General features: G+C 47.2%; 1 protein-coding gene across 2 annotated transcripts in view; it reads right to left on the bottom strand.

Moving 5' to 3' along the window:
• The window catches only part of DENR (density regulated re-initiation and release factor), a 39,069-nt gene extending 28,553 nt beyond the window's left edge, over positions 1 to 10,516 (bottom strand). Inside the window, exons 1-3 of one of the 2 annotated variants that reach the window (XM_073586040.1) lie at positions 10,374 to 10,516; positions 8,851 to 8,969; positions 8,017 to 8,036 (exon numbers count right to left, since the gene is read on the bottom strand). In XM_073586040.1, the coding sequence (XP_073442141.1) occupies positions 8,017 to 8,036; positions 8,851 to 8,969; positions 10,374 to 10,375 (141 nt within the window). In that variant the 5' untranslated portion in view covers positions 10,376 to 10,516. The remainder of the gene's footprint in view (positions 1 to 8,016; positions 8,037 to 8,850; positions 8,970 to 10,373) is intronic. The other variant, XM_073586041.1, reaches the window with a different exon arrangement.
• Positions 10,517 to 13,520: the final 3,004 nt, after the last annotated feature.

Here is a 13,520-nt window from a genome sequence, read left to right as displayed (position 1 = left end):
GATGTGGAGGTAGCCATCCTGTATGTCCACAGAGCAGAGAAACTCTCCGGATCTTCACGTGGCGACTGAGCAACTTGAGGTCCAAAATTGGACGAAGAGAGCCGTCCTTTTTCGGGACTACGAAGAGATTCGAGTAGAACCCTAAAAACCGTTCGTTTGCAGGAACGGGAACGATGACGCCTGCGGAAAGGAGGGAGGAGACGGCCTGAAGGAACCCTGGAATCTGTGATCGCTCTCTTGGGGATCGAGACAGAAAGAAGCGACTGGGGGAGAAGAAAACTCGATTTTGTATCCGGATGTGATGATTTCCCTGACCCAAGCGTCGTCGATAATGGATAATCATGCGTCTTTGAAAGAGGAAAGTCTGCCTCCCACCCTGGAAAGACCCGTCACTTAGATGAAAATCTGCCGGATCGGGAGCCTGAGGAGCTGGAGGGCTGACCTCTGGATCTCCAGCGGGGAGCTGGCTTATAAGAAGGCTTTCTCCGGTCTCTGGAAGCAGGATGCCGTTACTGCTGGGATGAACCTTCTGCGGGAGAGGAGGGGCGAAAGGACCTAAATGGCCGAGAAGCCTTCCTGTTAAAGAACCTCTTAGGGAAATGCTCTTTCCACCAGTGGCATCCGAGATTCGCATTCCACGACTTCAACCAAAGAATGCGGCGTATGGCTACTATGTTGCTGTTAGCTCTTGCTACACACCCAGCCGCGTCCAAGGAGGCAGCCAAAAGGTATTTGCCCGCATGACTAAATTGGTCTGCTAAATCCGTCAGCTCGTCCTGAGGGGCTGCTGCTGAAATGCGTTTGCGCAGAATCTTTGCCCAATCCGAAATGACCTTCGCCACCCAAGCGGAGGCGAAGATAGGACAGAGGGAATCGTCGGATGCCTCAAAAATTGACTTAGCCAACAACTCTATTTCCCTGTCTGTTAGATCTTTAAGAGAAGTTCCGTCCGGAAGGGAAAGAACCGTCTTAGAGGAAAACCGAGAAACTGGTGGATCTACCTCGGGAGCTTTGGTTCATTTCGTGACTAGATCTGCATCGAAGGGATATAGTGCATCTGAGTACTTGCGGCCTGAAAAACGTTTCTCAGGATGTTGCCAGTGATTGGCTAAGGAAGTGTCGAACTCTTTGTGATTAGGAAAGGTTCGAGATGGAGGCCTCGCTTTCTTAAAGGAAACAGGGCATTCCTGAGGGGGTGCCTTATCCTCCTTTATCTTGAGAGTTTGGAATATAGCCGATATGAGACTATCTACCATATCCCGAGTTCTAGCTATGTTGTCCGCTTCTGAGTCAGATCCAGATTGAGAATCATCGTCTGACCTAGGATCGTCTGTTGAGGATGGAAACAAAGAGCGTAGCCTGGGAGAAGCGGAGGGACCCTGCGAACTGGAAGAAGAGCCAGACGGGACCCGCTTCCTAGAGCCCCTACCCGGCTTGTCCGTCTGAGGGTCGCGGTCAGGTGCTGGCGACTCACCGTGAGAGGTGGTCGGCGCACAGGTGGCTGCCGATAGCTGGGGTAACCGCTCTAAGACCTGGACCAGAGATTGAGACACTTTCGTGAGATCAGAGACCGACTGAGACATCGCCACGGCCCACTCAGGGGGTGGGGTGCTCTCAACCCGGGGCTCGGAGTGCTCCTGAGGGGCAGACATGGAGGAAGGGCTGCAGGACGGACAGAAGGGAGACGACTGACCTGATACCCACTTCTTTTTACGGCGCGCGCAGGCGTAGTGAATAGCGGTGGGTCCTAGAGCAGAGAGCCCCTGCAGGATTGGGCATATGTCAAAGGGGTAGAAACACTGCCTGATGTGGAAGTGCGGATGGGAGCTAATTCTAGCGTCAGCTGAAGCAGCGCCGAGCCTACCGAGGTTCAGATGCAGAAAAACCAGCGTTGTGTCCCCCAGGAAGAAATCTTGTGAAGAGAGAAGCAAGAAGAGACGCTAGCGGTGGGCGGGGCTTAATCGCCAAGCCCTGATTGGAAGAGGACCGAGGAGGGGGCGCGGTAAATGTCCCACTGACAGGGCTGAAGTGAAAGCAGCCCTGTGATATGCTGTAAAAGTGCGCAAAGAAAGCGCGCGCAGGGAGAGGGGAGAAGCTTCCTTAACTTTTTTTTTTAAAACGAAAGTGAAAGTGCTCCCTCTGCCCTCATGAGCGACGGCGCGCCCGGAGCAAAGAAACCACAGGGACAGGACCCACAGAGACCGGGAGGCCACAGGGATAGGAAAGTCACAGGGACAGGGCAGCCACCGGGTAGGATGCTGCCTGTGGAGGCCACCGCTGAACCCCCCCCGATGATAAGCGCGTCTAACAGCGCTTGGAGAAGGAAAACTGGCGGGAAATTCAAAAAGGGAGAAGGGTACTGATCCTGATAGCGTGGTGCAGGGCTGTATTTTAATACAGCGCAGTACTGGCTGTAACGCTGCAGGGCTAGGGTCCATATTTGAGATCGGGGCTGGAGGGGACATCTGGATCCGCTTACCTGACGTCCTTGAGGAGGATGACCGCAGGGGCCCACGATAGCCAGCAGGCCGCTGGGAGAAACGATCCTCAGTACCCGCACTATGTCCGTATGTTGCAGAAGACGGCTCATGGTAGGGGAAACGTCACCGCTGGCGACCGCCGTCTTCCTCTCAGCCCTGTCCCGGGAGAGGGGTGAGGAGGGTACTCGGCTAGGACCGGCCACCGTTATAAGCCCATAGCATCCGAGGGTGATAGGGGAAGGTCCTGCCTGCGGTCCTGAGAGTTGCGATGTGGGCAATACCACATTGCTCGCTCAGCCGCATTAATAGGAAAAGCAGGATGAACTCATCCCGTTTCCTGATGCTGTATCTGGAAAAGAAAGGGGAAATCATTAAAAAACACAACTAAAACCTGAAAAGAAAAGGATTAAATGCGGATCTGGGGAGATCCCGGTCCGCCTCCTACAGACACTAAGCACAAACTGAGGTGCTTGGTGCCTGTCGGTGGGTGTATACTGCCGGGGAGGAGCTAATTTTCTTGTTTTGCATAGTGTCAGCCTCCTAGCAGCAGCAGCATACACCCCATGGTATTCTGTGTCCCCCAATAAGGCGATAAAGAAACGCTAGCATTCTGCAAGCTAATAACGCTTGAAAAATGCTAGTTTTTCAGCGGGAAAATCGCGGGAATTTAAAATGCGATTTTCCCGCGGAATGGAATTCCGGAATTCTTGCGGTAATTTCAGCGAGAGTTCTGTTACGTGTGCACATAGCCTTAGCCACCAAGAAGAGAGACTCTCTGGATGTGAATGACCCATTTTAGTACTTATATTATGCATCACCTCAAACTAAAGGTGGCCATGTGCCCTGGATAACTGTCAACCCACAGCTATCTCATCCAGTTTCTTTGACAAGAGCGGGAAGAAACACACTGCCAGACGAGTCTTTTCTACCTCCAGAACATAAGCATTTGGGTTCTGATTCATGAAACATAATGTATGCCAAAGTTCTGGTGTTATGAAAAGTCTCCCCCCCCCCCCTCCTCGGCTTGCTGAACATAATCTTCATCTGTGAACATCACAGATGCCATAGTTTTCCGCGCTGGCGCATTGAAAAGGCCTCCGGCACTTGCTCAGTATGCTTTGCCCAACTGTGGGCAAAGCATATAATCGGTACTGCGCATGCACCGGTATTTTTCAGCGCGATCTTTGCCCCAGATGTCTTCACATGCAAGACACACTTCCGGGGCATAGACCGCACTGAAAAATATGCGTAATACCGATTATATGCTTTGCCCACAGTTGGGCAAAGCATACTGTGCAAGCGCTGGAGCCCTTTTGCAAGCGCGGAAAACTACGGCATCTGTGATATTCACAGATGAAGATTACATTCAGCAAGCCGAGGGGGGGGGGGGGAAGGTGAATAAGCCCCGCCCATCGGACCAGACCGCGGAGATTTCCATATATCTCCACCAAGATAAAAAAGATATTTATGCATCAAAGGTGCGGGGTCGGGGGGGAATCAAAAGTCTTAATAGAATCCCTATGGGACGCACAATTGGGTTACATCTTTACATGATATCACTAAAAATGGGTGACAGATTCCCTTTAATGTTTATATTCAGCTGCCACCAGAGCTATTAAAAGCTGATGGGTAGGGGGTGCCAGACCCACTTCGATCTGATATAGAGAATGTGACCTAAGCCTCCCACACATATTAGACTTAATGCCCCGTTACACACAAAGATATTGTGAACGATATTGTTGCGTGTGACATGTAGCAACAATCAGTTGGCTGATAGTTGCCTAATGGTCTGGGCCATAAATCTATCGTTGGCCTCCCGCTGGGCAGAACACATCGCTGCGTGTGACAGTGAGAGACCAATGATCAGCGAGCTCCCAGTGCCATACAGCAGACGCTGGGAGCTGACATTCAGGGTAAACAGTGGGTAACTAAGCGTGCTCGCTGGTGAGTCTGCCTATTTGACAGCACACCAGCGATCAGATATGTCCCAGCGATCCCATCCACGTCGGATCGTTGGTGGGATCGCTGGGACATTGAAGCGTGTAACAGGGCCCTAACATAGGCATGATGATTGTCAGGGAAGATAAAGTTCTGGCATGTCCAATTTTGGACTGATGATCATTTTGTTTTCCTTGAGATAAGCTGCGGCCAGAGATGTCTGGGAGCAGCTCTCATAGAGAACAAAGCAGAGTGAGCTCTTCTGCGTATGCGAGAGTTGAGCTAGACAACTGCAGGCCAATCAGATGAACCATTGTCCAACTGACAGCCAAGTGTGTGGATGCTTTAGGGACAGGTCACCTCTGCTAAACAGGCCTACTTCACAACCCTCATAACGTCTTTATCCCACAACCCCAGACAGTTATTCAAACACTTAACTCCCTCCTCCGCCCACCACTGCACCCTCCGACCTCCCTCATCTCTGCCGAAGACTTTGCTGTACACTTTAACAACAAAATCAACTAAATCAGGCAAGCCTTTACAACTCAATCACCACAAACCCCAAGTATACTAGACCACTGACCTTCCACCCCACCATCACTGAAGGAGAGCTTACTCATCTCCTCTCCAAAATCACACCACCTGCGCATTTGACCCCATCCCACCTCCTCACCACACTCATCCCAGCTCTAACACATCTCTTCAACGTATCACTAGCTTCTGGTACCTTCCATTCTGCTTTTAAACATGTCACAATTACACCTATTATGAAGAAGCCATCCCTCAACCCGACCTCTACATAGATATAGATCCATATCACTGCTCCCGTTCACCTCCAAACTCCTCGAAAAGCATATCCACACCGTACTTTCCTTTCATCTCTCATCTAACCTACTCTTTTATAACCTTCAATCCATCTTCCGCTCCCCACCATTCCATCAAAAATTACCCTAACCAAAGTTACCATTAACTTACTGCCAAAGATAAGATCCATTTCGCCTTACTTCTCCTTCTAGAACTGTCCTCTATCTTCAACACAGTAGACCACTCCCTCCTATTACAGATCCTTTCTTCTTTCGGTATCAAAGACCTTGCTCTCTCCTGGATCTCCTCTGCAAAATCCTTCATTGGCTCACAATTCCTCTACGTATCCACTTTAAGCTACTAACACTACCCTATAAAATCATCTATAATCTGACGCCCCCATACATCTCTGAACTAATCCCCAGATACCTACCACCACAATCTTCGGTCCTCCCAAGACCCTCCTCCTCTCCTCCACACTTGTACGTTCTTACCCCAATTAACTTCTCCAGAGTATCCCCCATCTTCTGGAATTCTGTTCCCAAACAAGTGCGATTATCCTCTACATTCAGAACGCAAGCGGAATTTGAAAACGTATCTCTTCAGAACATCTAACAGCCTGCAATAACCAAGCTGGCACCTCACCAACACCAGAGCAGCCACCCTACCTACACCAAAGCTGCCGAAACCCCCCCCCCAACCTACTGTTTCCTTACCCATTATGTAGAATGTAAGCCTACAAAGGCAGAGTCTTCTCCCCTCTGTACCTGTTTGTCACTATTAGTTTGTTCATTGTAATTTCTATTTATGTATTGTATATAAACCCTTCTCATGTACAGCACCATGGACTCAATGGTGCTAGAAAAACTATAAGTGGTCATCAATATCATAAGTATGAACCACTTTAGGAAATTACAGGTGTAGTGTACACAGCTATCTGTGCAGAGGGTAATGTAATATTTCCACCATGAAGTAGGTGTAAAGCAAGGTGGCTCAGTGGTTAGCACTGTTGCTTTTCTGCCATGGGTTCAAATCCTACCAATGATAACATCAGCAAGGATATTGTATGTCCTCCCAATGTTGGCATGGGTCCCAATTGTTTTCTCCCACATTCCAAAGACATACTGATAGAGAATTTAGAATGCGAGCCTCATATAGCGCTGTGGAAGTAATGGCGCTATATAAATAAGTAACAACATATGCAAAGAGTTTGTATGTTCTCCCCGTGTTTGCGTGGGTTTCCTCCCACATTCCAACGACATTGTGATAGGGAATATAGATTGTGAGCCCCAATGGGGACAGTGCCAATAATGTCTGTAAAGCGCTGTGGAATTAGTGGCGCTATATACAGGGGTTGGACAAAATAATGGAAACACCTAACGTTTTGGCGTCATAATCTGCGAACATGTTATAAACATGCAAACCGTGACATATGGTAATGTTTTGTAGTTGATTATTTGTGTTATGTGATGTGTATGTAAATTAACTGTTTGTTTTGCAGAATTGTAAGAACATTGATGAGAACCTGATACCAATGGCAGACCTCTCGGATTTTCAAAGTGGCCAAATTGTTGGTGCTCGTGTGGCAGGCGCTAGTGTAACAGAAAGTACCCGAATGCTTGGCGTGTCAAGAGGTACTGTCTCCAAAGTAATGACTGCGCTTGAAAGAGAAGGAAAAACGTCCGCAGCAAAGCACAGGTCCGGCCGAAAGTCGAAGTTGACTGAGACCGTCAGACTCTAAAGCGAATTGTGAGAGAGGATCGCAAGGCCACGGCTCCGAAAATCACTGCTGAGCTCAATGAACACCTACAGAAAACTGCTCGTCGGTAGCTGCACAAATCTGGATTCCACAGAAGAGCTGCAATTAGAAAACCGCTGCTCTCAATGACAAATGTTTCCAAGCATTTAGAGTGGTGTAGAAACCTCCAGAATTGGTCCCTCGAGCAGTGGAAATGTGATATTCTCAGACGAATCATCGTTTACCCTATTTCCGACCTCCGGCCGAGTGTACGTTTGGAGACAGCCGAAAGCATTCCATCCAGACTGCCTTCTCCCAACCGTAAAACATGGCGGAGGTTCTGTGATGATCTGGGGTGCTATTTTGTGGAGATCCGCCGGGCCAATGATATCCCTTCATGGAAGAATTAACAGTCGCAATTATTTAGGCATTTTGGGCAACCAAGTGCATCCTATGGTTCACGCACTGTTCCCGGAGGGGAACGCCATCTTTCAGGATGATAATGCACCAATTCATACAGCTAGAATCATTAAAGCATGGCACGAGGAACATTGTAATGAAGTTGATCAGCTCATCTGTCCCCCACAATCCCCAGACCTCAACATTATTGAGCATTTATGGTCGATTTTAGAGATTCAAGTTAGACACCGATTTCCGCCTCCATCGTCGCTCAAAGAGCTGGAGGGTGTTTTAACTGAAGAATGGGCTACAATACCTTTGGAAACAATTCACACCTTGTATGAATCCATACCTCCGAGAATTGAGGCTGTAATCGCCGCAAAAGGTGGACTTACACCATATTAAACTAACTTTTGTTGATGTTTCCAGGTGTTTCCATTATTTTGTGCAACCCCTGTAAGTGAGTAAAATAAATCATTTTGAGCCTTAAGTCCGAACTCAGGATGTGAGCTATGGCACGCTGTGGACTCGCGACACCGCAGGCTCAGCCTGCACTGGTTTAAAGAAGCCCGATCAGCTTGGTTAGTAAAGTTTGGCTGAAGGCAAGCACTCCTTAATAATGTAATTTCAGAAATAGGGAGAAAGCTGAAGTCTTACCTCTGTTGGTAGTGAACACACTGCAGAGGGACAAGAAATGACAGTGTTAGTCTACAAAGAGATTTCATTTCAGAACAAAGACAAGAAAACAGAAGCCTAAAAATAAAACAAATATGGATAATATAGCACGATTTGTAAGGCAGGTATAATAAAAAAGGAGACGAAAACAATAGGGAAAACTGGACAGATTAACTCATCATAGGTAATATATGGCTGAAAATAAAATGCATTAATCCAATAGAAAAAATGGTTAATAATTAACACAAAACTATAATGTAGCAAACCGCTAATTAAGGTGTATTGCCGTTTCAGATAAGAAACTTGGGGGGGGGGGGAGGGTCTTTACACACAGTAAAGTCCTGAGGGTGCTTTCACAATGCGTTTAAGCACGGGTTCAGCGGCCCCCGTTGGGGCTTACGTCTAAACCCACACAAGACAGAATTTGGAATTATGTGCCGACGAGGCCATAAACTATAACGGTGTCGAGAGAGCGAGCTCTACCGTGCATCCGCGTATACGCCAATTGGAGGCGGACACCCGGATGACATCTGCTACGTTTAACCACCCGCAAAACAGGATTTGGACACAAGCCCAGACGTGAGCCATTGAACGGGTACCTTACGGGTATGTTACCTCCTAATCATGCATCCTGCACCGTGTTGTCACATTGTTGCTACTCTTCAGTGGTCTCGGCTTCACCCGCAGCCCTTATGGGTGGTAGCAGATCACAGTTCCCATCACACATTGATCACATGTATTCCAAGCTGTTCCCGTCCCCCTTTATACCACTGTCTACTAAAATAAGTGATACATATCCTAGTAAGAAATACTTGCCTCCGCAGTACAGTACTTTCAGTGGATAATCGCCATCCACTTTAGGAATTCTTGAATCTCCTTTACAGTCTTGCGATGGCTCTGAATTTTCAGTTACTGTACTAGCCATCTCCAAGACCCTGGGAAAAAGATGCCAAGATTACAGCTTATAATACAGAAATAGCTTAAAGGGGTTGTCCACCTCGATCTCACACATTTACAACATATCCACAGGATACGCAGAAGTGTGGGTCCCATCGGGCACTGTTGGCAGCAAGGAGATGGCCTCTCCATTCATTTCAATGGGAGGTGAGAAAATTGCTGAGCGCACTCCCATAAAATAAAGAGCTGAAAGTGTGTGGCCACCTCTCCACTGACAGCAGTGGGCGACCGAGCCCTGTTCTCCAGATATACCCGTCTCTCATACACTCAAGGCTTATTCTGTGGATATCCCATAAATGTGAGATGGGAATATCACTTATACCAGGCATTAGTGTTGGGGGGTGTGGAGGGACATAATATACCACAGGGCATTGGTACCATCACTCCAACTTGGCATGGCCTATGGTAAACTCCGTAGCAATACCCATGTGGACGTGGGCTGGATTTTACTGTCTACAACCACAATTCCCAGCCCGAGCGCCAGTCTTATGACCTGAACCTACAGCAGAGACATATAGGATGTTATAAACGACGGCCACATTTCTGGCTAACAATGGGGCGGCCTACATACATATTACATAACATACTAAGGCGGCAACCAATGGCATTGGTTACTGGTTGTGACCCTTAATGGGTTATTTCCATCTCGTACATCTGTGACGTTTCCACAGGAGACATGTCCCAGCAATGGGACCCGCTTTTATCACGAGAACAGGTCCTGGATGCACACGGCTGTTATGGGACATGGTGGCAGAATCCCCATTTGTATGGGATTTTCGTACAAGTCTCCGCTGTCATTGTGTATGTCAGACCCCGGTCATCAAATAAGTGCAGGTCCTATTGGGGGGTCAGGTACCTACTATACATGTCACGTGGAATTGTCTGAAATGGGACTATCCCTTACACCACCGCTGACAGTGCCAGCACAGCAATGGAGAAGGCGGTAATAACCTTTACATGGCATTGAGGACGAGGAGGATTTCTGATCAGCGGCCCTATATAACACGGCTATTGGATCGCCCCCTGCCCACAGCTGGCAGACCCACCATCCGATCACCCACCATTTGCTATAGTTGGGCAGAGTAGGAAATGCTGGTATAGGAGCCCCTGAGTGTATGGAAGAGGCGGGGCTGTCAGGGATTGCTGGGATCTGTAGTGTCTCAGCAGGTGGCAGGCACATGTCTGCTGGTCCAGCTCTCTAGGGGGTGGTTATGCTCTGTCAGGTCTCTAGTGGGCAGGGGATCCTAGAGGACACCACCAGGATGCGGAGTGTGGCCCTGATCCGCTCTCATGTGTAGGGCCCTAGGAGGACGGAGACTCATCCTGCTGGTACACTAGTGGCAGCCATCATGGTGCTCTCAGCCCCTCTCATTATAACGCACATTACCCGAGCAGGCGTCCTCTCTGCTCCCGGGATCCGTTTCACATGCAGATCACAGCCCGGTCCCCACGCCGGGGAAGCTGTCCAATGCCGTTTCTCCCTGCACCACCGCCACTTCCGCCGTGATGTGAGCCCTTCCCAAGACATGACTAGACTTCCGGCCGCCATCTTTGTACACCCAGGTCGTAGGTGTTCGTGTTGCTTATGAGAAACTCTGCTGGTCAGCCCACGTGTCTTACGTAGATCGCTGTCAGCTCCTCAGTAGCCGATTGTACAACGCTGGTACAATGGGAAAGGGGAGCAGTGAGGAGAATGCGTCCCTGGTCCGGTGTCCTATGTAGTAAGAGTTGTCATCACTGGGGCAGTGTATGAAAGACATAAATTCAAACTTTCTAAGACTCTTATGAAGTCAGACATTCCCATTACTGAGCGTCCATGATTATTGACTATTGAAAGAAGATAAGGTTATGCTGCGCTTTTTGGCAAGTCACCGGAACTAAGGCATTTATCTGGTTGTAACGGCACAGGCTATTTTAGTGCTTGGATTCGGTGGTGGGACAAATGGTGGATAAGTTGCATGTGTTATATAGCGCCATTAATTCCACAGCGCTTTACAGATATTATTGGCAATGTCCTCGATGGGGCTCACAATCTAAATTCGCTATCAGTATGTCTTTGGTATGTGGGAGGAAACCCACGCAAACATGGGGGGAACATACAAACTCCTTGCAGATGTTGTCCTTGGTGGGATTGGCACCCAGGACCCCAGCGCTGCAGTTCTAACCACTGAGCCACCGTGCTGCCCACTAAGGTCTATTGGATGCAAACCCATTTGAATTCTGCAACCAAAAATCCTAACAGAAAAAATAGGAAGGATCCAGTGTGGAAACATCATCCCAGGTAAGTATATAAAACGTGACATTTATTCATTCATTGAGAACTGGCCCAGGTACCGCTCCTGGATGTTCTAAATATTTATATGTTTCCACGCTGGATCCTTCATCTTTCATCCAGTTATTAGGTTTATGGGGCAATCACTTGTCACACAGGGCCCTGTATGTTTGGTTTTCTTTTTCCCTTAATAGTAAAACCCTTTATTTAAAATCTGCATTTTGTGTGTACTTTTTTGTCTAATATTTAAATTTGTTTGGTGATCTAAAACATTTACGTGTTGCAAACATGCAAAAGAATAGGAAACACTGCGCAACAAATTTCAGGGAAGTTCTTGTCCCCTGAGAAAATTTTATTGTATCTTACAGATTTTGATATGCGGAACACGAATATGTGCTCCAAAAGTCTGTATCACATAAGGGTTTTAACCCCTTCATGACCAGAGCTTTTTCCGTTTTTCGCTCTCCTTCTTCTAGAGGCATAGCTTTTTTATTTCTCCGTCAATATGGCCGTGTGAGGGCTTACCTTTTGTGGGACGAGTTGTACTTTTGAATGACTCCATTGCTTTTACCATGTCATGTACACGAAAACGGGAAGAAAATTCCAAGTGCGGTGAAATTGCAAAAAAAGTGCAATCCCACCCACAATTGTTTTTTGTTTGGCTTTTTTGCTCGGTTCACTAAAGGTTCACTAAATGGTAAAACTGACCTGCCATTATGATTTTACAGGTCATTACGAGTTCATAGAGTTCATAGACACCAAACATGACTAGGTTCTGTTTTATCTAATTGGTGAAAAAATTCCAGATACGTTCTTTTGATCGCCCGTTATTGCATTTTAATGCAATGTCACGGCAACCAAAAAAACATAATTCTGGCATTTAGATTTTTTTATCGCTACATCGTTTGGCGATCAGGTTAATTCTTTTTTTTATTGATAGATCGGGCGATTCTGAACTCGGCAATATCAAATATGTGTAGGTTTGATTTTTTTTATTGTTTTATTTTGATTGGGGCGAAAGGGGGGTGATTTGAACTTTTATGTTTTTTTATATTTTTAAACACAGGGTGCCGTTCATAGCAATCTGCCATCAACAACCATAGAGGTCTCGAGGAGACCTCTGGTTTTGATGGCAAAGCAGCGATGACCCCCGATCACATGATGGGGATCGTCGCTGGGCGTATCTCCTGACTGGCGTCCGAAAGTGCATTTAAAAGCCCGCTGTCAGAGTTTGACAGCGGCATTTAACTACTTAATAGTCGCGGGCAGATCGCGATTCTGCTCGCGCGTATTGCGGGCATATGTCAGCTGTTAAAAACAGCTGACATGTCGCGGCTTTGAGGTGGGCTCACCGCCGAAGCCCACCTCAAAGTGAGGGATACTGCCAGCTGACGTACTATTCCGTCAGCTGGCAGTAAGGGGTTAAGAAACAACAGTTTATAGTCTACATTATGACGTCCGAGACACTACATACATGTGCATCGATGTCAGTAGCAAAAGCAATTGTTCAAAGTGTTTTGCAGACGACTTTCATTTATAATCCATGTCAGGTGCTTCTCAAATAAGATTCCAGCAATAGTCAGCCAACATTGACGTACTCCACTTTCCCTGGTACCTTTTCTCCATCAGCACAATGTCTTGGTGAAATCTTTCAGTGTTCATCGCTAACGGCACCAAGATTGGCTGGAAAAAACTCCAAGTGAGAATGTAGAAAATGCATTTTTAGTGACATATTGCATTTCATCAAATGATATGCTGTGAGCATGTTGTTCACGAGTTGTTCAAAGTTCGGTGCCCTGCTGTTGCCAAGGAAGTTGAAGGTCACATCTTTAAAGGCTCTCCATGCCACTTGTTCAGCACCTTGCAAAAGACCATCAAAGCTACTGTCATTCATTATATATCTGATCTGTGGGCCAATAAAAATACCTTCTTTAATCTTTGCATCACTTATTCTTGGAAATTTCTGTTGCAAGTAAGAAAAGGCTTCCGATTCTTTGTTCATTGCTTTGACAAAATTCTTCATAAGCCCAAGTTTAATATGCAAAGGAGGGAGAAATATCTTTGCTGGATCAAAGGGAGGATTATGTTTAACATTCTTCTGTTCAGCAATCAAGTTTTCGCGGAGTAGCCAGTCCATTCTGAAATAGCGCATTTCTCGTGCACGACTGTCCCACTCACAAATAAAACAACAGTGCTTGGTATATCTAAGATGCAGTCCATGACGAAGTCCAACAACTTTTAGATCACCACATATGTT

This window comes from Dendrobates tinctorius, unplaced genomic scaffold (assembly GCF_039654945.1).
Source record: "Dendrobates tinctorius isolate UK_male_01 unplaced genomic scaffold, ASM3965494v1 ptg000090l, whole genome shotgun sequence".
Classification (NCBI taxonomy): domain Eukaryota; kingdom Metazoa; phylum Chordata; class Amphibia; order Anura; family Dendrobatidae; genus Dendrobates; species Dendrobates tinctorius.
The sequence above is the reverse complement of the archived record's forward strand: the minus strand, read 5'-3'. Positions and strand labels throughout refer to the sequence as shown.